General features: G+C 41.0%; 1 protein-coding gene across 1 annotated transcript in view; it reads right to left on the bottom strand.

Moving 5' to 3' along the window:
* The window catches only part of FANCC (FA complementation group C), a 264,472-nt gene that overhangs the window by 24,052 nt on the left and 215,499 nt on the right, over positions 1 to 24,921 (bottom strand). The window contains exons 8-10 of the mRNA XM_089913032.1: positions 12,215 to 12,371; positions 3,131 to 3,183; positions 1,714 to 1,813 (exon numbers count right to left, since the gene is read on the bottom strand). Coding sequence (XP_089769158.1) covers positions 1,714 to 1,813; positions 3,131 to 3,183; positions 12,215 to 12,371 — 310 coding nt within the window. The remainder of the gene's footprint in view (positions 1 to 1,713; positions 1,814 to 3,130; positions 3,184 to 12,214; positions 12,372 to 24,921) is intronic.

The following is a 24,921-nucleotide window of genomic DNA, read 5'->3' as shown; positions in this document are numbered from 1 at the left end:
ATACGTGGATGGATGGATAAAACACCGAAAGAAAAGAGGGCCATGCATGGACCAAGTAGGACAAAGGATGTCATGCATCAGGGATTATGATTAATCTACAAAGGGGCACTAAGGAAGGCAGGGGATTGATGATGAGAATGGCATCGACTAGAAAGGCAGGCAATCAGGAACAGCCCCAGGAAAAGAAATGACATAACAAATGTGGATGAAGGCATTTGCAAAGTTAAGAGGTTATTGCTCTTGTATCCTGAACCCAAGGCGAGGGCACTGAACTCCTGTTTCTTTTTGGATCCCTGCCCTGCCTTCCACCAGAACCCGATCTGTGCCCCTCACACCAGCAGACACATGTAGCCTGGGCAGGGTACTATTTTAAATTAAAAGTGACTGTAAGAACAGTTCAACCAGTCCAAATCTAAAGTGCCAAGGCCAACCCTGCAACTCAGGGGAAAAGCTGGTAAGGAAAACAGACTCAGGCTAACGGTACAGAGCAATACTTCTTTCACCGGTGCCCTCCGCCGTAACCTAGGTCTGTTCCAGGAGTCAAAGGCACAGGTTTTCTAGAGGTCAGTTCCTAATTGGAAATACTAAGAATACTCAGGGAAGATAAAAGATATTTATAGTTATGCCTCAAAATAAGTGTGAGGGCCAGCCAGTGCCTTTCAGCAGAGCTCTCCTCCCGAATTCCAGGCTGGATACCATTGATAATGCTGTTTGCTACAGTCTAGCTAACTTCCCTTGGGAAAGAGAAGATGGGAAAAAAGCATCATAAATATTTATCGTTGCCTTAAAAAACAGAAACCTCTGCTAAAACCCGAGAGGTTTCTTGGCGTTGGAGTGTGTGGGATTTTAGCACAACCAAGCATCACAGCGGTGCTCTCCTCAGTGAAACTGCAGAAAGCACACCAAGGGACCATGACATACCTCACAGGAAAGTGCAGTGGGCTTGGGCACTTGAACAGGCAAAGCACCACACAGACATCAGGTCTGTGGCCATCAGAATTACAGGCCAGTTAGAATGCCCAAAGACAAAAGCTCTCTGGTAGAAAAGGTTCCTGTTACAAAGGTCACTCTAATGGATCAGCTGCCTCTGCTGGCGGCCCCCAGTGCAAGTCCTCCTGCAGATCCCTAGATCCAGCTTCTTGCTTACTGAGTCCAACTGACACCTCTTGATCATGGCCATTCCTAGCTCCTCATCTACAATTATTCAAGTATTTCCTTGTCACTCTATCTCCTTTCTCCCCTGGAACCCAATTCACATTTAGGTCTCTGATATGAATGGAAACTAATAATTAAGAATGTCCAGTATTGCTTTGTAGTAAGTGGCATTTCCTTCTTAGCACATGCCATATAGACTCCAGAATACCTCTCTCTAGCCTGGGGGGGGCAGAGTCCTGCTTGACAAACAGCATACAGCACAGGGCCCAGAAAGTTCACCCTCTGGGGTGGCACGTGCTGGCATGGCAGAGTTCTCTGCGCAGCAGTAGATAAATGCTTCTGGGTACCAGGACACAGGACAAACAGGAACCATCTTGATTTACTTTCAATTAAAATGGTTTTACCTTTGCTGGGGTTTTTATTTGGAAGCTTTCTTCTTGAACAAAACAGTCTATCAAAATCAGTGAAAATAAAGTGCTCCCTTCTGGTGATTAATCAAATACTCTTAACAGCTTCTTTTTCTTTGGGGGAATGAATAATATCTGCAATATAACGAACCTGCTTGTTTTCTTTTTCCAGAGCTTCTACAAAGCATCGTGTAAACACTTGGATAGTGGCTAGTACTTCTAGGGCTCCATCAGTTTCCAGAAGTGCGTACCTGAGCAATGCAAAGCCAGATCACAACACATTCAGTGATTAACCTGGCAAACACGTGAACCTGGACATGTAAAAGGGAAAAATGGAAACATTTTTTTGTGCCATAAGCTGCAACAGTATCTCAACTCATCAGTTTTCAGTCCTTGCGTGAAATCCTTTTCTAAAGATTTTCTTTAAAATTGCAAACATGCAGAGCTCCCTTTCTTGTTTTTTAAATTATTAAGCACTTCATATCCCTTCCACATGGGTCTGGAATGCTCTTTACAAATATTTGTGCACTGTACGCCCAGAAATGCAACATCCACAGAACTTTTGCTTTTGCAAGTGGAGAAAGAGGTGCCCCCGGGGTTAAAATGGCTCGGTCAAATCCACCTAGCAAAGTGGTGGAAGAATCTGCATATTCCTGGTTTGTTTTCTATGCATTTTCACACAACTAACCTTTCTTTATGTTTGTTTAAACAATAACAAAAAAATCAACTGAAACTTTGCTAGCTTTAAACTAAAAACAGCATTCTGACTTATTTCTATACTCATTTAGCTTAAAGTTGGTATGTTTCAAGACCAACCCAGGTACTGGATTACTTGCTGTTGTAAAAATTCTTTTCCCCAGTGTCTGCTGTCTGCCATGGGGCCTCTGTTTGCTGAGTGTGCGGGGGATGGGATAAAGAGAGTAGATACCCTGGCCATACCAGCACCCAGGAAAGAGGCTGGAAACCCTCCCTGGTTGGGCAAGTCCGGCCCCCCACTAACTGGCAGCCATAACCCAACCTAATGTCCAGGGGTCTCCTCATCTTTCATCATTGTAAATCCAATGCCTTTACCAAGAAGTTCTGGTATTTGCAGAATAAAAATTAGTGTGCTGTAAGATAACATGCATAGTTGATTCTGCCTTTCAGAAGAGCTCTGTTAAGAATGGCATCATTTATTTATTATTCTTGGTTTTCCTTAGCTTTCAAATCCTTTAAAAAGATTGGTCAGCCCTCATGTGGTGAAGGGAGAACACTACTACGCTTTATTTTGAGTTGAGAAAAATTCTACATGAATATTGAATGATGTAAATCTCATGTAATTTTATTTTCTACCATTATTATTAGAATTTTAAAAGGTTAAAAAAAGATAGTTACCTTAATTTTTAGGCATTGGCTTTTAAATATACGTTGACATTTGGGTTTTACCAAAAAGCTCAGCAGGAGGGGATGGAAGCAGAAACTAATTCCCCCGTGGTACAGCCAGAGACTACCACAGAGTTTTTTATTCGCATTTGGAAGCTGAACATATTTAGACCAATTTACTAGCAGAAACAGCACACAATACTGACCTGAACATTTCATCAACAACTCTGAATATGGCAGGGTGGCAGGCAGCTGCAGGCTGTAAGGAAAGGACCATGAGAAAGTAAACTATCAGAAGCATTTCATCAATAATGACTTGCTCTTATCAGGCAAATGAGTTGTCTAGAACTGCTGGTGTCTAGAAAGTGGGTACATTCCTGTGAGTTAGAAAAAAACAAGAACCAGTTCATAGCAAAAGCCCTACATACAAATACAAACAGTAGTTCTCTTGGGGCAAGGAGATTATGTACAACCTTTATTTCTTCTTTATACTCTGTACGTTCCACATTTTCAACAATAAGCCCATATGATACAGAAAAAAGAGTCATTAAGTATCATGGAACATTAAAATATACCTTCTACCGGCATGCTGTAATGAAGACACAGAGCCTACCTGTGTTGCTAGTTTTACATAATGTGCCCTGTGTGTCTGACCTCCTCACATGACTTAAACGTGCCTCAAGGTCGAATCTGGGCCGGCTATCTTTTCATTCCTGCTTATTAGGAAATAAGTGCATAATTTAGAATTATTATTGAGGAAAGTAGTGGCCACTACCATGCCAGACTAAATAATATTACATCTTAGTGCCCTATGAATTTAGCAGCTTAAATTACTTCAGACGAAAAAAGAATAAAGGTACCATCATCTTGAATGAAGAAAGCAATCTAATTAATTCCACGAGTATTTTTATGACAGGTTTGATTGTATAAATCTGCAGAAGCCGACCTACTGTGGCCTGAGTGGGGCTTCAGTGGGCCTGACCCAGATTCCATATCTTTTTGGCCAGAGCTCAAAGCATGACATTAAGCCAGAGGAAGATGCCATTTGGGTTCTAAGATATTTTACAGTAGCATCCAAAGGTTAGTGAATTGGCTCTATAGGGAATTTCTCTGAGTCACATTGAGCTTGATATGACTAGCTTTGGGAAACATTTTTTCATACCCCCTCAACTAGAAAAACATAAAAAAGGATATGCGTTTTCTCTTAAGTTTTCTAGACCAAGCTGAAGAAAGAATGATGCCTATCTCCATAGACTCTCTTCCACCCTGTTCTGCGCTGGCATTTCGAGTTGTAACATTGAATGTGCGCCATCTAGTGTTCATACACCGCCATTACAGGCTGTTACAGAAGGCTCCAGGCAAGAGCATTGTCACTTGTTAAAATGATGGGATAATTCCTTTTATTTGAAGAGAGATTTGCGATTTGTAAGTTACAGATCTCTATTTTCTGAGTAATCCATACTCCCTAATCCTTCATTGATGTCCATTTTTATCTAAAAGAAACCAACTAAAATTTTTCATAGATAAATTCATTATAAACTCAGTGATTTGGCAGAATTCAAACTGAAGAGAGGCAGAAGAAAGGCAGGTTCAACAGGAGAGGCAGAATATTTTTTGGCTTTGATTTCAGACAAGTCAGTTAATCTCTCTGCTTTTCAGCCTCACTGTAAATAATAACAGTTATTAAAAGATCACTGGATATATGCCCAGAAAATATCATGGAAGTTTCTATGTATTCATAATGGAAAAATCAAACAAGAAGGGAAGAGCAGGGCTTCCCTGGTGGCGCAGTGGTTAAGAATCTGCCTGCCAATGCAGGGGACACGTGTTTGAGCCCTGGTCCAGGAAGATCCCACATGCCATGGAGCAACTAAGCCCATGGGCCACAACTACTGAGCCTGCGCGCTAGAGCTTGCGCACCGCAACTACTGAGCCTGTGCACCACAACTACTGAAGCCCGCGTGCCTAGAGCCCGTGCTCCGCAACAAGAGAAGCCACCACAATGAGAAGTCCGCGCACCGCAACGAAGAGTAGCGCCCGCTCACCGCCAACTAGAGAAAGCCCGTGCACAGCAACGAAGACCCAACGCAGTCAAAAAATAAAATAAATAAATTAAAAAAAAAAAAAAAGGGAAAAGCAAACTGCACGTCCTGAAGAAATGTGAGTCATCAAATTTGCCAGAACGATTTTTCAAAGTCTTATATATAGACAATGTGTGTTTAAGACCAAACAACACTGTCATGTGACACACAGAGCCTAAAAAAAAAAATGCATTGATAGAAAATAAGACTAAAATTGAAAATGGTAAAATAGAACCTTTGTTCTAAATGGTTTAACTACTCCAGAACCACTCTATAAATTTGATGCTAGTAGAAAATCATTCAATACTGATTACAGGGATTTCCAAATGGCAAAGAAAAGGCTGATCCAACATGTAGAACAGGGCTACCTTGAAAAGCAAGGGGGAAAGCAAGAAAGCTCTAATTCAGTTTGTTGAAAGAGGACAAGAGCTTGGACATGCTCTTCTTTTATGCAGTGTTTTCTAGCAAAACAGCTCAATCAAATGTTTTAAATATCTACAGACTGTGTGGAATCTGCCTGTTCTCTCCATGCCAATGGCCTCTCCTCTTAGATTTCTTTCCGTCCAAATATTTCAGAACTTTGGTTGCTCTCAACCTGCTTCTACAACCTGTTTCAGCTTTTAAAACAGATAAGATGTTAGGAGGAAGGGGAACCTCCTGGAGGTGACCAGGCTTGAAACAGCAATGGCAGAGATTTTGATTTAAAAACCAGTCTCCCTCGCCACTCCAGAGTTGTGAACAGCTTTCTCATCTGCAGCCTTTACGGATGGTTTTAAACATGACACTCTTCACACTTCCCGAGCACATAATTTCAAGGTCACTGAGTCCCCTCATGAAGCCTGGAGTGCTCACAGGCCAGGCATGTGTCCCAGTGACATCAAATCACAAAAGCAAACGTAAGCCGCTTTTCTTATCAAGGGAATCCTCTAAATAGAATTAAAGTCTTAATTTATGCTCCTCTGGAAGCTATAAATTTCCCCCCTAAATCTTTACAGCATCCATGTGAGGGAAGAGGCAAACATTTAACCCCTCTGTATCCTGTTTTATTTTTAAAACAGGACCCTACATTAACACAACAGGTCACTCTGCAACCCAGAGCTCCACACCCTAGCTCCGAAGCCCCACAATCCAGGCAATTATCTTTTCTGTTAAAAGGAAGACAGAAAAGAAAACCTTTCTTGAAAATGAGGACAGAAAAGAAAACCTTTCTTGGGTTCCATCTGTTTGTCTGTTTTTCTCCATCCTACCAAAATCTGTTCCTTCTCAAGCTCTTCTCTTCTCCATATGGTCTAACGATTTCCGTGTACAGATTATTTCAAGTCTAGGGAAACTACGTTACCAGGAGGCCATCAGTAACAGGAGTTATGCCCTTCTTCTCTCCCCTCACGCTGCCCCCAATCCTTTCACTCAACGTCAGAGGATGAATGGAAGATGATGACGGTGAGCTCCAGACTCTGGTTTCCTTTTCTTATGGACCAGATTGTTCTGGGGTGCTCATCCCTTTACCTCTGCCGCAGCTACCCAGAACTGCATTGCTCATCTCCTCTCTGCCCAGAAGGACAGCCCATCTCCATCCCTCGAAAAAACAAGGGAAGACTAAGCAACATAGAGAAGTGCGCGGTGGCTGCGTTCTCTGGGCCTGCATTATAGGCAGAGGTGAGGGAGAGGCCAGCTTGTCATTCTGTGCCGTGAACTGTACAAATAACATCAATACTTGCTCTCTGTCCTTAGTGTCTAACCTGTTTTCATCCCGATTCATCAATGATTATTACAAGCCACCTGCCACTTGAAAGAGGCCCAAGAAAACGGAAGAACAGAATTCTCAGGAAGAAATCTTTCCTTTTTTCTATCATTTTTTGATTCTTTGTGTGTGTGAGAAAGAAAGAGTATGGGTAGAGGGGAGCAAAAGAATACAAACCAGAAAGGGAAATTATACTATGATTTGAGGTAATTCACAGAGAAAAGTGAATGCCTCTCATAAAAAACAAAAAGGCAGTGAAGACACAGAAAAAAAAAATTCTCAAGCCGTCTACATTTATCACCCTTCATAGATATTTTTCCTAAAAAAATAAAGAGAGAAATTTCAGGTGAGAGATAAACTGAAGTTCAGTAAGCCTGGGATAGCTTCTCTTTCATAATCTATTTTTATGTCGTTTTATATAGTTCACTCCGGAGTGGAGTTTCTTTTTTTTTTAATTAATTGCTGATGAGACGCTTTTCCTCCAGCTTACCGGACAGCCGGCAATCATGTCCCACTGTGTAGCTGACTCTTCCAAACCCTTGACAGGCAGGAGCCCTTGTCTTAATATATAAGTTAAAAGGTGACTATTCATCAAGAAATAACACTCTTCTTTAAAAAAAAGATTTTTCATAAGTTTCATTTCAAAAAACTCCTTTACTGAGTTCAAAAACAATTTGGTTAAAAAAAAAATCTACTTACATAAAAAATCTTCACCTCTGTCATGTAAAATAAGGGACCTTTATAAACATGTATTTTCTTTTATTATGCCATTTTCTTCATTTCTTTCAAATACCAAACTTAGGCCGGTAAATATCCCTTTTGCATTTTAAGATCTGTTTTGTTTCAAAACATTCACATTTCTTTCAACAAATTTGAGCTTGGAAAAATGATTCTTTCTTTTTAATCTTTACCAGATGTTGTTTATACTACAAGCAATTTTTTTTCAGTACTCCATAATGCAATTATTGTTTAATTAGTGATAAATCTGTCATTTCTGGGCTTAAAAAAAAAAATTAACAAGTACCAAATGTACTTTTGTATTTTAAATTTACCCGTGCTCTCTGAGAGGGTTAAGACACAGGGATGCCAGCTCTGGAAGCAGAGCAAAATCCCCCAAATCTGAAGTTCCTCTTCTAGCCTCGCCCAGTGGCCTCTATCCTGTTGGTTTGTGTAGCCTGAGCGGGGAAGATAGCTCTTCAGCCCCCTGCTGCTTCCTGGCGCAGCCTCTGAGTGGCAGTGACCTCCCAGGTCAACTACTGCCCTGTTTTGTTTTCTTTTTTTTGGTTTTTCTTTTTTTTTGTTTCTCTCCCTTCATCCCTGACTGGCTGCCAAGTCCTGCATCCCCAGCAGTGAAAACAGAACATGAGATCTAGGCCTCTTTCTTTACAGACGATGCTGGGTGATCTGGTGCCCCCCTGAGGTCGATGCTGGAAAGTGCAATTACTGAGATTTTTTTTTTTTTTTACCTCTTAGCTACAAGCAGAAACCACCTCCACACTTTTCTATTCGATCACTGCTAAATTATCTACCTCAGCTTTTGTTAAATTACATGCATCACATTAAAGAGCTCAAAAACGAAATGCTTAAAAGACTGCTAATGAGAAATCAGGAAGAGAAAACCCTAGAACATTAGTAAGAAGTTATTCAAACAGAGAAAACTGACATCATCCAGGATGTGGAGTTAATTCTTCAGTATAATTTTTTATTAAAGGGGAGCTGTGTTTGGAATTTTGTGTAAAAGAAGTTTCCTTTTCTTTTGGAAGTGGCTATGATTGCTATCTGGAGGATGAAAACAAGAATGCATCTTATCTCATACGAGGGAGGTCAAGCAGGACACTGAGGTATCTGCATGTTTATTATTCTTAAGCTCTTATTAGATCAAGAACTACTTTTTCACCCTATCTTTACTGAGGTATAGTTGACAAGATAAAGAACTAATTTTAAGGGCACTATGAAGAGAATACCAGGAGTGTTTCCTGATTTAAAATCTGAATAAACAAAACCAACCCCCCCCGCCCCACCCCCGCACTCTTTAGTGGGCAAATCTCTAGATCCCGCTGGAGGGGCCAGCCAGAGAAGGATCAAATGGGAGGGCATGGGAACCAGGGTATATCCCGGCCCTGGCATGCAGCAGGGCAGCCAAGCACAGTGCCACCCAGCCAGCACTCTTCATTCAAATGTGGAATATAAACAATAGCTTTCTGGGCTCCACAAACAGAATTGTAACTGCAAAACATAACATCCTTCTGATTTGGGGCCAGCCTTGGGAAACCAAACAGTGCCAAGAAAGCTGAATAATTAGCAAGTGGCTTTCACTGCTTTTGGTGACATCAGTTTTTAAGGTCAGGTCTGAAGCTACGGATTAGGTCTTCCATTGCCTGTTCTGTCAAGGGACACACAAGACCATCTGCTTTTGAAAAGTGTCAGTCTGCTCAGTAGATGACAAACTGAGTTAATACCTTGGTTTATTTAGGAGCACCAAATGTGGCAGGTGGGCATGTACTTGGGGGAGGTCCAGCCCACAAGAGCCAAAGGGTGAGTCTCAAAAGTAAACAGGTTTTGAAAACTTACTTTTATTTTATTTTAGAAGTCAAAAACATACATGCACTTAGAATTCGGGTGATTATTAGGTTAGTGGCTTATTATTCATAGTCTTAATGGAAAATACCAAGCCTTGCATCCTTGAGAGGCCAAAGAACATTTGGGGAGATTATTTCACTTTGTACAACCTGTACTACACTTTTATCTTTTGTTTTTGCAACATCTTGGTAACTATAGAATTTCTAGGGCTAATTCTGGATAGTCCCAAGAGATGGAAACATAATTAACAGCGCTCCATATAAAATACAAGTTATGTAGACCATCACACTTTAATTACTCTCAGAATCCAGCTCTAATGTAATAGGCATCGAGTTTCTTCTGGAGGAAAGTACCGCAGTCCTGTGCTAGCTGAGTCTTCAAGATCTCTCTGATACTTATGCACGGTCCTGTCACTGCACCAAGATATTGTGCTATGATAAATGAATCAGATGATGCAATTAGGAAGCAGGTTCTTCAGGTTACCCTTCCAATCACTCAGTCATGTCACAGGCTTATTCCAGCCTGCCGGGGTTTTTGGCCCAGTATGCCTGAGGAGAGCAGCCCACGCCAATCAAGGACTTGCAGCTCTGTATTATAATTACCTCCTTGAGCCATAAGGCACAGAGGGGTTACATCCTGCCAATGCCACAATAAATTAAACCAAATAACACCCTCTGGAATCCCCCCTTTAACCATAATGGAAGCTCTGAATGTCTACACACATGATCCTGATAAATGCTTTTGGTAAATCAACTGACTTCAAAACTGTTTGGGGGAAATCATTTTACACTGTAAATTGGAGACGGAAGGTTATACAATGCGATGTTTAATGGGAGCGCCTGCTCTCTCTCTCATACACAGTATCCTGTGTTTACTGAAGTGCTGCTCAGGCCCTAGGGCCACAGGGAAAAGGACGCAAAGAGGCTCAGAGAAGAATCACAAGGTTGCTGAATCAAACCAACTTAGAGAAGTCGATGAAACTGGAATTTTTCTATAGGGAGAAGACTTAAAGGAAGTTTAATGAGAACCTTGAAAGCAAGAAAATAGCTCAGTTACTATATTTTGCCACTGAAAAAGGACCAGAGAAAATTAAATTATAGCATGTATATTTAAGTTAGAAATAGATTTACCTGATAATAAAGGTAATGTTTTGAATAGGTTGCCAGGGGCTTCTAAAAGCCTTTGTTTATACTGAATTTTATTATAATTATTTTTATATAAAGTGCCTTCTTATTTTTCACCATAATATGCAACTCTTGTGAATGATGAGGTCAAGGAGAATTTTCCTAAAAGTAACTCTCTTTGGGCTCTCTCAGTCTTTATACCTTTCTTCTTTTCTATTTTTCTATCAGACACTATAAACTTCTAAATCAGTTGGGTTCAATTTGTGCCAGCTAACTTGCAGATGAAAGCATCATGGCTGTTGGAGACTACAACACTATCCATGGTCACCTGGGAGGCCCCAGAATGGGAAGGCAAAGGGGAGCCCAGGAAATAGGGAGAAGGCAAGCACGGCCATGGTCACACACGTGAGCTGGTAGGGACTGATCAGGACCTAAAAAGAGAACTGGGATATTGTAAGAAGGCAGCAGATTCAATTATGATTCTCTTACACAGCCTCCAATTTAAAAGAGAAAGAAAAAAACCAGGAAGTTCTAAGTGAATTAAACATATAGAAGGTGTCAGATGGGGGACTGTGCAAACTCAGCCAACCTCAGCGCACTCTAGGCAGAGACTCACCCCCGCCCAACACACGCCTCAGCTCAGCAGGGAGGCGCGCACTCTCCTCGGCCCAGTTTCCTGAACACCAACATAAGATCTGACGGTTCACCATCTCCCTTGAGCTAAGTTTCCCCATCTGTAAAAAAGGAAGCAAATCTCTGCCCCATATCTCCCCTAGGTTACAAAAGCTAATGAGAAAACATGTTAGAGCCTACTGAAGTTCCTGTAAGAGGCCCCAGAAGCATGACACCTCCTGTAGTTTTTTAATTGTTTTTTTCAGAGTGCATGGGTCTTTATTCCTGCTCTTACAAAAATGCACATAAATTCCAGAGCTGTCTCCCACAGAGGGAAAGCATCCCCATTGGTCAGTTCCCAGGGCTGCCGGAAGGCTTGGGCCCCTGACACTGGATTAGGCAATGGGGCCCATTTGGCCCACTGAGCCCCCGACTTCCCAGGCCTGAGAAGTGCTGAGTAGAGGGGAGACTGGGCAGCCCCTGAATGGAGGGAGGGGTCAAGGCTGGCAGGCTGACACCAAAAGAAAACTGACATAATTCTCAGTTGTTTTTGTTGTTTTAACCATTTTTCTGGGGTTTTGTTTTGTATCTTTTAAGTATTTTATTTTTCCTCTAGTGAAGGGTTAAAAGTTTATTTTTTGAATGCTTTTCTTTGTTAATTGATTCCTCCTATTGTTCATAAGATCCTCACTTTTTAAAACTTAACTTTTCATGTGGAAATGAGAAATACTGTTTTAAAAAATTTGTTGTCCAAATGTCAGGTCAATTCTTGTGAATATGCAATATAAGGTGCAATGATCAAGTAAATCTCGAAGCTTGCCTTTTTTTTTTGCCCGTGCCACTCAGCTTGTGGGCTGGTGGGATCTTAGTTCCCCGACCAGGGATTGAACCTGGGGCCACAGCTGTGAAAGCACCAAGTCCTAACCACTGGACCACCAAGGAATTCCCTCACCTTATTTTTAATACATGCTCTAAGTATGCAGAAAAGCCCCCTACATTAGGCATTTCAAAAATAAAATGTAGATAGATGATTATTTTAAAAGGTGCCAATCGCTCTTTAGTTTACATTTTTTTCCGCTTGTGCTGACTAAAAGAAATGATACCCAGCATCGTCTTTAAGGATTTTTCTCCTCATCAAAACCCGGCACATACCAGCAATGAGTCTTTCATAAAGCATTCGATCCTCCTCAGAAAATTTCTCTCACTGGAGATAAGCTTTTCAAAAAGATGCAGCATTGTATTTTCAAGGCTGGGAAGGTGCCGAAGCCAGAGGCAGAGTATAGCTGACGCGGGGAGAGAAATCTTCTTCCTTTCAGTAAGAAATAAACAAAACTTTAATATAAATGAGTCACTGAAAAAAGAAGCAACTGACAAAGGATTAATCTCCAAAATATACAAACAGCTCACGGAGCTCAACATCAAAAAACCAAACAACCCAATTAAAAAATGGGCTGAAGATCTAACATACAGATGGCCAAGAGGCACATGAAAAGATGCTCAACATCACTAATCATTAGAGAGATGCAAATCAAAACTCCAATGAGGTATCACCTCACACCGGTCAGAATGGCCATCATCAAAAAATCTACAAACAATAAGTGCTGGAGAGGGTGTGGAGAAAAGGGAACCCTCTTGCACTGTTGGTGGGAATGTAGATTGATAAAGCCACTATGGAGAACAGTATGGAGGTTCCTCAAAAACCTAAAAATAGAACTACCATTCAACCCAGCAATCCCACTACTGGGCATATACCCTGAGAAAACCATAATTCAAAAGGACACATGTACCCCAATGTTCATTGCAGCAGTATTTACAATAGCCAGGTCATGGAAACAACCTAAATGTCCAACGACAGATGAATGGATAAAGAAGATGTGGCACATATACAGAATGGAATATTACTCAGCCATAAAAAGGAAAGTGGGTCATTTGAAGAGATGTGGATGGACCTAGAGTCAGTCTGTCATACAGAGTGAAGTAAGCCATAAAGAGAAAAACAAATATCGTATATTAACGCATATATGTGGAATCTAGAAAAATGATACAGGTGAACCTATTTGTAGGGCAGGAATAGAGATACAGATGTAGAGAACAGACGGGTGGACACAGTGGGGGAAGGAGAGGGTGGGTCAAATTGGGAGATTGGGTTTGACGTAGATACACTGCCATGTGTAAAATGGATAGCTAGGGGGAACCTGCTGTATAGCACAGGGAATTCAGCTCGGTGCTCTGTGACGACCTAGATGGGTGGGATGGGGGGGGTGGGAGGGAGGTCCAAGAGGGAAGGGATATAGCTATACATATAGCTGACTCACTTCACTGTACAGCAGAAACTAACACAACATTGTAAAGCAATTATACCCTTAAAAAAAAAAAAGAAAGTTCAAAATGCAATAACAAATCCAATCTGTGACTTTTTTTCATTATGGTCATAGTAGCAGTTAATATTTATAGTATCAATGAATATGTACCAAGTATCCCTTTGCAAATATGCTTCCACTTCAACTCAAGAAAAAAAAAATGCTTTCAAAAAGGACAAATAAATATATATAGTGAAGGAAGAAAGAGAGCGATAAAAAATGTGATGGAAAAAGGCCTTGAGATATCCAGGTAAATGCAGTCCCTAATTTAAGAAACAGTTATGTTTGAAAGTGCATCATAACGCTTTAAAATGTGGAGTCAGCCCTGGGTTTGAGTCCCAGAGCCACCACCTACTCACTATATGACCTTGGGAAAGTTACTTAACCTCTAAACCTCAGTTTACTCATCTGTAAAACAGGCCTACCTCCCTCCTAGTGTTGTCAGGAGGATCAAATGCAATAATAGCACATGTACAGTGAGTGCTTAGGACAGTTCTTGGCACATAGTAAGCATTTAGTCACTGTATTTGTAAACCTGTTGAAAATTCTCTTTAGTAATACTTTCATAAAAGGTGGTTGGACTGGTTGATCCACAGTTGATCCACAGCATGATACACTATAGACCCTAACCATTTCGTATAGTTACATTTCTATAGGATAATGTATTTGGAGATTCCTCCTATGTCAGGTCAGTGAATCAGGGATTCTACTTCTCCCGGGAGGGAGCTCTAGGGGGACATCTGTCTAACTCTGAGCCACCGGCAGGGGGCCCTCCCTGTGAATGCTGAGCCTCTTCTGGCCTGGTGGAAACTTGGCTTTCTTCTCTCGGCCCTGCTTTTCCAAGGCCTCCTGCCCTTTCACCTGCAGGACCACAGAGAGCAGAGTGCTTTTCCAGGTTCTGCTAAAGATGTTTACTGCTTTTAATAAGAAAAATGAAAGCTGGGGACACAAAGGTTTCCCATTACCCAACAATCCCTTCAGGGTCTTTCCCTTCACCATCACTTCTGGGCCATTTCTCTGCAGGAGCTGGCATGAAGCCCAGGGAATGGGTACAGGGGCAGGAAATGAATAGGCAAAGACACAGGGTAGCAATTTCTAGTAGTTTCTTTTTGTTCTTCTCCCATAGCCTAACTTCTGTAGACCTTGTCCTAGATTAACTCTGGGGCAAGACTGAAAGAGGCTGAAGAATTGTAGGGTCTGTCACAGGAGCACGCAGAAGGGCAGGAGAAAGGAAGGGAGGCATGGCCCTCATCCGACCCTCTTTATAACTCCCATCTCACGATGAGCTTCAGCTCTTCTGGGAAGTCTTACAGGACCCCCTTCCCTCTCCATACCTGGCAATGAAGAACTGCCATGGTGCTGCAAACTCATATCACCTGGCACATTCTGGGGCCACACTATGGATGTCCTCTATTGTGGCACCGGTGCTTTGGGCTGCCATTCCCATGCCACCACCCGTTATACTCGATGGCAAGGAGCTGGTAGTCACGCATTCAAGGAAGATGGCTAAGCACTTCCCATGTGGCACTCAATGTGCTGGGTGCAAGCCAAACAACTGGGAACAAACAGACCTAATCTGTATCCTTAGCGGTTTAGGGCCCAGTGGGAGGTATACATACATATATATATACATACACACACACACACACACACACACACACACACATACACACACACACATCAACTGTGATAAAGGCAATGAAGGAAAAGGACGGGCTGAGGAAAAAGAGAATATCAGGAGGGGCCCAATTTAGATCAGGTGGTCAGGGACAGCCTCTCCAGTTGAGTTTAGCTAGAGACTAACTTGGTGGATAGGCAAGGGAGTACTGGGAAAAGCACCTCAGCAGAGGGAACAGCAGCTGTGTCAGAAGAGAGCAAAGGTGAGGCGTCCTGTGATGAGGCTGTGCAGGACCACAGGCAAGGCAAGGGTCTGGTGTTTTATTCTGGCCCAGAAGGTTTTTGTTTTTGTTTTTAATTTATTAATTAATTTATTTTTGGCTGCGTTGGGTCTTCGTTGCTGCACGCGGGCTTTCTCTAGTTGTGGTGAGTGGGGGCTACTCTTCGTTGCGGTGCACGGGCTTCTCATTGCAGTGGTTTCTTTTGTTGCAGAGCATGGGCTCTAGGTGCGCATGCTTCAGTAGTTGTGGCACGTGGGCTCAGTAGTTGTGGCTCGCGGGCTCTAGAGCACAGGCTCAGTAGTTGTGGCACATGGGCCTAGTTGCTCCACAGCATGTGGGATCTTCCCGGACCAGGGCTCGAACCCGTATCCCCTGTATTGGCCACCGGATTCTTAACCACTGCGCCACCAGGGAAGCCCTGGCCCAGAAGGTTTTAAACAGAGGAGTGCCAGGATCCAATTTACATTTCAAAGATCACTCTGATTGCTGCATGGAGAACTCAGCTCAGAGAAAAGAGTGGGTGCAAATTTCCAGGGGGAGCTGGTGTTAGCTTGGACCTGGGTGGCACTGGAGAAGGAGAGATAGTGTATTCTAGCAGTGATATCAAGAGATACTGGCAATGAATTTGATGAGAGTTGGTGAAGACGAGGTAGGAATCAAGGCTGTCGCAAGTTTCTTGAGCTGCAAGATGGATGGACATACCATTTACTCAATGGAAAGAAGGGAAGAAAAGGTTTGTGAAGGATTTACTGAGAGCTTAGTTTGGGGTGTGTGAATTTAGAATGGCTGAGGCACAATCCAACAGAGGTATGACGTAGGTCCTTGAATATCCAAGTTGGAAGTTCTGTGGAGAGATCTGGGCTGAAGATCTATATTAGGGAGCTGTCAGCTGGCATAGAGCAGTAAGAGAATGGAGGAGAACTCTGAGGGACAGAGGTCTGAGTGGGGAGAGGGCCCAGGTCTGTGCCCCAACTGCTGAAGGAGCTTCAACAGGTAAAGGAAGAGGTGGGGGAGCTGCAGACAGAAGGAGGAGTGCCAGACATTCAGGAGACAGAAGCAGAGAACCATGTCACCAAGGAAGAGAAGGCCAGTCCAGCTGTAACCAAGTCTGCGGAGAGGCTGAGGACATGCGGAGGGAAGCACGAGCACTGCGTCGGGCAGGCCCTTTGTGACCTCCCCAAGAAAAGTGTTGGATGGGGATGGAGTGATGGAAGCTGAAGGCAGAGTCCATGAGGAGAAGAGTGGAAGTGCAGCCAGCATTGCAGACTGGTCTTCAGAGGTACGGCTGTGCTAGGAGTGAGTGACAACAGGAAGCCACACAGGGTGGTGGCCTTGTGTGCTCCTGAAAGGTGGTGTTTTGGGCTGACTGCTGATGGGCCGGATGAAGAGGAGCTGGAGAGGCTGAAGGGCCAGTAGCTGCCATTTATTAAGGTCTCACCTGGAACAATGCTAAGCATTTTACTTGTATTTTAATCCTCATAACAACCCTACAAAACAAGTACCATTATTATCCTTATTTTTTGAGGTTGGAGTGGGACGGAGGACTCACAGCCACGATTTGAACCTAGGAGGTCTGGTGCTGGAGCCAGTCCTCAGCCTCAAGTCACACATAGGCCTCTCCACTCTGCAGGCAGGAGAGTGGAGGATGTTGCTCAGAAGCTGGGGCCTGGTACAGGGGTGAAAGCAGACAGTTTTCCCGGGTGAGCCAGATGCCTGGACCCTGTGTTCACTCCCTTCAGTGTCTAGGGAAGTCTTTTCAAAAGTCCAGGCTATCAGCCAATTTTAGCCACATTAACAGATGCCTGGGAAGGGATTTCTGTCCAGCTTTCTTGAGAGAGAAGAACACCCCTTGGGAGTAGGGAGAGGGTGTCTATAGCCTCTGTCTCAGAGCCAGAAAGCCGCTGGGAGGCAGGGAAGCTCTGAGGTGCAGGGGGAAGAACTTGGCCGCACAGTGGCTCCTCCCTTCCCAAATAACACCTGCTCTCAACACACCTTATCTTTTTTGAGGATCTATGTGAAATAAATATGTACCTCATTAGAAAAGTTTCTCACTTCAGTGAGAGTTCTTCAGAGGCAGTCCCATTCCTAAGCCCTCTGAGCAGCAATATGTGCAGTGTAATTTCTATCATGAGGTCATGGTGGCCGAGTGATGCCCAGTGCACAGAGGCAGGAGCTGTTAAGAATGGTGAACAGTAGATAGATATGAACAAATGTAAAAGGAAGCTAGTGTAAAATGGTAGTTCCAGCAAATATCTGAATTAAAAGATATTGCTCAGTTACAAATTTACATAAGAGTTGTGTAAGTTCTATACTCAAGTCAGTAAGTACATAATATTTTTGTTCTATTCTCAGACACAGTTTGAAAAATGTATATGTTAACAATTGTCTTTTTATTACCCTTGATTCATAGCACACTCTACTAATTGTTGTAAATGATTAAATCTATGGGCTCATGTTTAGTATTTGAAATATCTATTAACAAAAAAAATATATATTTTTCTCTAAAACATCAAAAACTTAACTACAATTAATCTTGGATGAAGAAATTACCAAAGCAACATGATCTTAATATATTGCATAACAGAATTTGGCTGGACTGTAAATGTAAATTATATATAATTTATATTATATATAAATTATATTTCAATAAAACCAGGAAAAAAGAAGGCAAATTATAAAAGAAGTGCAAATGGCCAATAAAAATATGCAGATTTTCAACCTTATTAATAGTATAGAAGGGTAAACTAACACATCCAGGAGGTATCATTTTTTCATGCTCACATTAGCAAATGTTTAGATGAATGATAACATCCAGTGCTAAAGCAGGTATAGGATATGGGTGTTCTCAGAAGTGGGACAGGGAATGGCTTTGCCCTTTTGGTTAAGTCATGTGATACCACCTAATAAACTGTAAAATACACATATCCCTCATCATCATAACCATACTTTTGTGAATCTGCCTGGCAGAAATAAAGGCATTAGTTAGAAGGTATTTATTGCAGCAATATTTAAAGAAAAAATTAGAAACAACTTGAATGTATCCATTGGCAAATAGCTAAATAAATTAAGGTCCATTCATATCAGGAAATATGTTCCTATTTTATAATGAATTGGATCTATATCCCTTGAGGGATACCCAAGCTATGTTGGTTAAAAAACAGGTTCCAGAGTCCTGTGTATGATGCAATGCTGTTTTTCTTTCTGCTTTTTTAAAAAACCTTATTAAAAAAAGAGAGAAAATTGTTTCACATAGATTTCTAATGTTTACAAGAGTATAAGGTATGTTTACCAGAAGTACTACAGTGTGATAAGGAGGGGATAATTGACATTTTCTGTATATACTTCTGCACTGTTTGACCTGACCTGATAAAATGTATATATTTCTGTGGAAATGTTAAAGAGCCAATAAAGTAAAAAAAGAAAAACATTTTTGGGGACACTGAAAAATTTCATTCTATTCAACATGTGTTAGTTACAGAAACTCTAAGGCTATCCTTTTCCTACTCTGTCTATAGTTATTCCATCCATCTAGCCTGGATACTGATCAAAATGACAAATTCAAGAAAAATAGATTAAGATTAAAAACTTGGCTCTCCAAAATTCCTATGTAATAATCACAGGAAGTTTTCTGCATTATAGCTGTTTTACAATTTCTGACACAGAGCAGGAGAGGCCTGGAAAGGACACTCTACCCTGTCCAACATCTCCTGCTATTAGACTCTTCTGGACAGATGCCTCCTGGACATTTAAAAAACTGTACTTTGTTTCCCCAAATACTCAATTTAGTGAGCTAGTTGTGTGCCCCATCCTCTTGAAAAAGATGTAATTAGGTAAAGAAATTGGTCCAGATGCTTATTAAATAATTTTGGCTCCAAATGTTTTTTTATAGCAAAACCAGAATATGGAATTCAATACTTTGCAAGAGAGGTTCCGGAGGGCGGCGATCATCGGTAGGGAATGTGTTCTAACACTGTCTGAGAGGTAGAGGAGAGAAAGGAGCTTCCTTACTCAAGAGGAACGCAGGCAGTGTTCCATCTTTCCAAACCAGAAAGAGATCAAGGGCTGCCTGGGCTGCCGGAAGTAGCCCACAGAAATCAGGACCAACTTTTTTGGAGAACTACTTAATTCCAAGGACCCGGAAAGAATATTCTCTATTACATTTCAAAGGTGTATTTCCATGAAAACTTGATCGAAGGAGTATACCAAATTTGAGGAAACTGTGCCATCATTATCACTTATATGTGCAGAGAAGTCACTCCTTAAAGCAAAGAGCAGCAACACCAATCAAAGGAAATGTACAAATGCAAACATACTGGAAAGTCTATTACAAATCAGTATCAGCAGGTTTTTACTTGAAAAGTAAACTTTTTCAATAACTAATTTTGTGATCATATCTTAGTAAGATTAAAAAAAAAAAGAAAAAAAAGGATGCCAGGATAGATAGAAATGGGAGTATTAGTTACTACTACTGCTTTGCTAACTTTTTGTCCTTGGTATTACACTAGCTTTTCTTCGTTTAGACATTCACTTATACTGACAACATTTAAAGCCTGATTTTTCTTTTTTTTTTTTTTCTGGCCGTGCTGCACGTTTTTCGGGATCTTAGTTCCCTGACTAGGGATTGAACCTGGGCCCCAGCAGTGAAAGCGCCGAGTCCTAACCACTGGATTGCCAGATTTAAAGCCTTAAAGCCTGATTTTTTTCTTATTGGAGCTGAAAAAACATAAAACTAGAAGCTTGGTTGAAGGCTAGCCTTTTCTTGTAATTTATTTTTTTCTTATTTAGCATCTTTGGAGGCTGTATTAGCTTTTTCAGCAATGGAAATTTAGCTACATCTGGACTTAGTTCAGTGATAATTTCATTAGGAGGAAAAGATATAAGCTTGAGAAAACCTAAATAAAACATTATCAAAAATAATATAATTATTATTAAAGTCAACAACAATAATAACAGCAACAAGCTAACAGTTATTGAGTATTTATTTTGGGTGCCAGGCACCCTGCTAAATATTTTATAGGCACTAGACCCATTTAAATATGTTCCAGTGTGCCTGGGACAGGCTTGTGTCTGTTATCCCACCATAATTATAATAGGTACCTCTTTTAACTCTCAAAAGTGTCACGGTCTACAATTTATAAGTGTATCGTCACCCTATTTGACACTCACAGTTACTGCATGAGGTCAGTTGCTTGGTCAGTCACACACCCACTCTTTCTTTCATTTGTTCATTGGCTCATTCATTCCAGTATGTAGAAAAAATTCTCCAACTAGTTATCAAACTTCTCAATATTTTTGAAGCAATGGATTTATGTTTACCTTAGAGGCCATGTCATGCAGAATTACTTGTACTCCACAGACTTATGAAAGGATTGCATAAGCCCTCCCAGAAAGGTTTTACACAATGTGCAGCCTGCAGGTGGCTATTACGGCAACCCCAGGGATAGACTTAAGGAGTTTGGTTTGACTTTTAAGCCAAGAAATTATAAAGTTCCTCTAGGTTATCTAAACTGCAGAGAGGAGCAAGCATCTGCTGTTTAAAAGAAGACAGGCTGCCCATTTCTGAAAATACATGACTATATTTGGAGGCCAAGGCCAAAGACACCCAACCAACTGTAAACCAGATGAAATTCCACTGGTGATTGTGGTAAGCAAATAGTTGGAAGGCTAAACACAGGGCAGGGCACCTTGGTCAAAGAAAGTACGTGGTTTCTAAATGACCACGCAGCACACTTGGGGAACTCTTCAAGGGGCTGGGGGAAAGGGGGTACCAGTGAGGAGGTGGTAATCTGAATCAGCCTCCCCGTGTCAACATGTGGCTGGGATGCTCTGTCTACGGGAAAGTGTCCATGGAAAGGCTCCAGCCCTTACGCCACTGCTTGGGGAACTTGCTGAGCTGAAGCCATAAGAATTGGACAAGTTGAAGACCACCCAGCATTTCTCGACAGTCTGTCCCCTGTGGATTAGCAGACATAATTTTCCAAACCAAATAAATTTTATTAGTTACTGAGGGAGAACATGCTATCACAAGTAAAATAAATAGCAAAGGAGTTCAGGCCTACTCATGGAGCCGCTACCCTCAGCTTTCCATCTGAGCACTGCTGGTCGAGGAAGAGTGGCTATTCTCTAAGCAGGCCTCCTTCTCGCCAGTAATCTCTGAAGCAGCTTTGTGGGGTTTCACAGAGGATGCCGAGGGGCATTCTCCTTCTCATTACCTTTAATTCAGCTCTTGCTGAAAAAGTAAGACTGGAAATACAAGTTGTTAAGACCATATTCTTCAATAAAATGTATTACTAAATAAATCAGAAATAGAGCTACCAAGGTGAAATGCAAAGAGCATTTTACTTAAAAGTAAATACTATGAATAATTGCTTTGGAGGGTAAAAAATGAAATTTGCTGGGGCGAGCCACTAGAACCTGCAGTGTGTACTCAGGTAAATGATGTGACGGACACATGCATGTGGAGCACACTTACCACATTATACAGACTTTCAGATTGACTATTATCCAATATCTTACATAAATAACAAAGATAACTGATCAGACTCCTCAGGAAGTTCAGACTCTTGGATAAATTTTGACATAAGTTTAAGTAGACAGAAAAAAAGACTTCATATTCTTAGCCATGAAAATTATGTTCTGACCTTTTTTTAAAGCATCAAATAATTTAACATTCTATATCTCTTTCTAAATCTTACCTTAAATTCCTGAGTTATAACTTTCATAAAAAATGAAATTAAAGTATACATTATAATTTTTAGGAATTATATATGAAAAACAACAAATACCCTATTGGTAACTACTTCTTCTGAAAGAATGATGGCAGCTTTGAGGTTGTTCACTTTCCAAATGTAATAAATCAATTTGAAAATGGGAAGAAGATCCATTTACTACAGCATAAATAAATAAATGAAACCATTAGGAATAAGAAATGTCTAAAACCTATATGTGAAAAATATGTAAAAGACTCCTTAAGATCATAAAAGTAAACCTGAACAAAATGGAAAGACATAAGTGTTCTTGAATAGGTGGATAGAAACCCTTAACATCATAAAGTTGTCCATTCTTCCTCAGTTAATCTACATATTTAACATGAGCCTCCCTCCAAATAACATGAGCTGACTTTCCTGGAGCTAGACAAACTGGTTTCAAAGTTTACTTGAAAGATAGGACAATCAGGAATTGCCAGAAAAACCCAGAAAAAGAAGAGAAATGAGTGGGAAATAGCCTTACTTTATATTAGAAAGACTCTGTTATTAAAACAAAATGGTACTGATGTGTAAATATATGATAGGCCAAAGAAACAGAACAGAGAATAATAAAACAGGCCTAAATGCATACAGAAATTCAGTACAGCTCAACCCACGGGTAAGGAGGGCTACCTGTACTACCAACTGTACTCTGCCATTTTACATAAGGGACTTGAGCATCTGTGGATTTTGGTATCCACGGGCGTCCTGAAACCAATCCCCCATGGATACTGAGAGATGACTGCGTATGACTAAGGGAGCATCTTAAGTCAGTGGAGGGTTGACGGGGCGAATGCACCCTTTATCACACTCAAGGTGGTAGGATGCTCTAACCTGAAAGTGGGGAAAAGCAACAAAATTACTTCAAGAAATAATTTGCAAAACAAAAGGAACGTATAGATCGAAAGAGATTTGTGAACCCATCAACCAAATGCAATGTGTGGACTTTGGACTCTTAATTCCAAAAAACCAAACAGGAGAATTTGTTCTCTGCCTAAATACGTGGTGATGATCATGAATCAGTGTCAATTTTAAGATATAATAATGGTACTGTAGTTAATGTTTTTAAAAAATGTACCATATAGAGACTTCTGGTTTCCCATTCTGCATGTCAGGAGCTTGTAAGTCACCACTTTGTCCTAACAAAAGTAAAAAGCAGAACAGACTGAAAAATCAACAATTCTTCTTGCATCCTTAAGAGAAGGGAGGACACAGGACAAACCTTGGTCCCCGAGACTGGAGATAACAGGAAAGCGAATACAGAGCATCATAGCTGACTGGAGCAGAGGTCCACAAGTAGAAACCACCACAGGCACGAGTGCTGGGTAGGAAAACCTGAACTGGAATTAGCAAATGGCTGGAGGGTCACTGTGAACAACTCTGAGAGTTAAAAACTCCAGGGAGACTCAGTTCTAGAGGGGCCCCCACAATATTGTGAGATTTACCTCCAGGAGTTCCCACCAGGTTCACGTAGTAAACATCAGAGAAAATGTCACCCCTGCTTTAGGCAGAAAGAGGGGAAAGGGAATCACTTTTAAATACAACAGAGCTCTCTGTTTTTCTTAACAAGGCCTGACCTCAGGAGTATTATCAGAGCCTAACTGACCAGGGGGAAAGGAAATAACCACTTCCAGACAGCTCTAGGCATACTATCCCACTTAAGAGGAAGAAAAAACTGAGAAAAACTTATGAAGTTCCCAGTGCAGAGACACAGACTCACTGAAAGACTGAGACCTAATCATAAGACTATAGAACACTTCCCCTCCCCTCACATCTCATCACCACATTACAAAAAGCCTATTTACAGCAGTTCCTTTTACTTAGTACACATCTCGTCCAGCTATTAAGAAAAAAATTACTTGACATACCAAAAGGGAAAGAAACACAATTTGAAGAGACAGAGGAAGAATCAGAACCAGACACGGCAGAGATGTTGGAATTATCAGACTGGAAATTAAAAAGAACTATGATTAACATGCTAAGGGCTCTGATGGATAAAGTAGACAGCATGCAAGAACAGATGGGCAACGTAAGCAGAGAGATGGAAATACTAAGAAAGAACCAAAAAAGAAATATGAGAGATAAAAAAATACCGTAAAAGAAATGAAGAATGCCTTTGACGAGCTTATTAGTAGACTTGGTGGGAAAATAAATCTCTGACCTAGAGGATATATGAATGGAAACCTTGCAATCTGAAAAGCAAAGATGACAAAGACTGAAACAAACCAGAACAGAATTTCCAAGGGATGTGGCACAGCTACAAAATACAGCATATGTGTAATGGGTCTAACAGAAGAAGAAAGAGAAAAAGGTACAGAAGAAATATTTGAAATGATAATGACTGAGACTTTTCCCAAATTAATGTCAGACACCAAATCACAATTCCAGGAAGCTCAGAGAACACATGCAAGATTAATGCCAAAATCCTACACCTAGGCATATCATTTTGCAACTACCAAAAAAAAAAAAATTAAAGATAAGGAAAAACCCTGAAAGAAGCCAGAGGAAAAGAAATATCTTACCTATAGAGGAACAGAGATAAGATTACATCCAACTTCTCAGAAACCATGCAAGCAAGCAGAGAGTAAAATAACATACAAAAGTGTTGAGAGAAAAAACCCACCATCTAGAATTCTGTACCCTGCGAAATTATCCTTCAAAAGTGGAGAAGAAATAAAGGCTTTCTCAGACAAATGAAAATTGAGAGGATCTGTTGCCAATACACCTGCTTTGTAAGAAATGTTGAAAGAAGTTCTTTAGAAAGAAGGAAAATAATATAGGTCAGAAACTCAGAACTACATGAAGAGCATTGAAGAAGAAATAACTGAAGACAAAATAAAAACTTTTATTTTTCC

Source organism: Delphinapterus leucas, chromosome 6 (genome assembly GCF_059928025.1).
Source record: "Delphinapterus leucas isolate spDelLeu-1000000601 "Yukka" chromosome 6, BTC_Dleu_Yukka2, whole genome shotgun sequence".
Lineage (NCBI taxonomy): Eukaryota > Metazoa > Chordata > Mammalia > Artiodactyla > Monodontidae > Delphinapterus > Delphinapterus leucas.
This window is presented reverse-complemented; position numbering and strand designations above follow the sequence as displayed.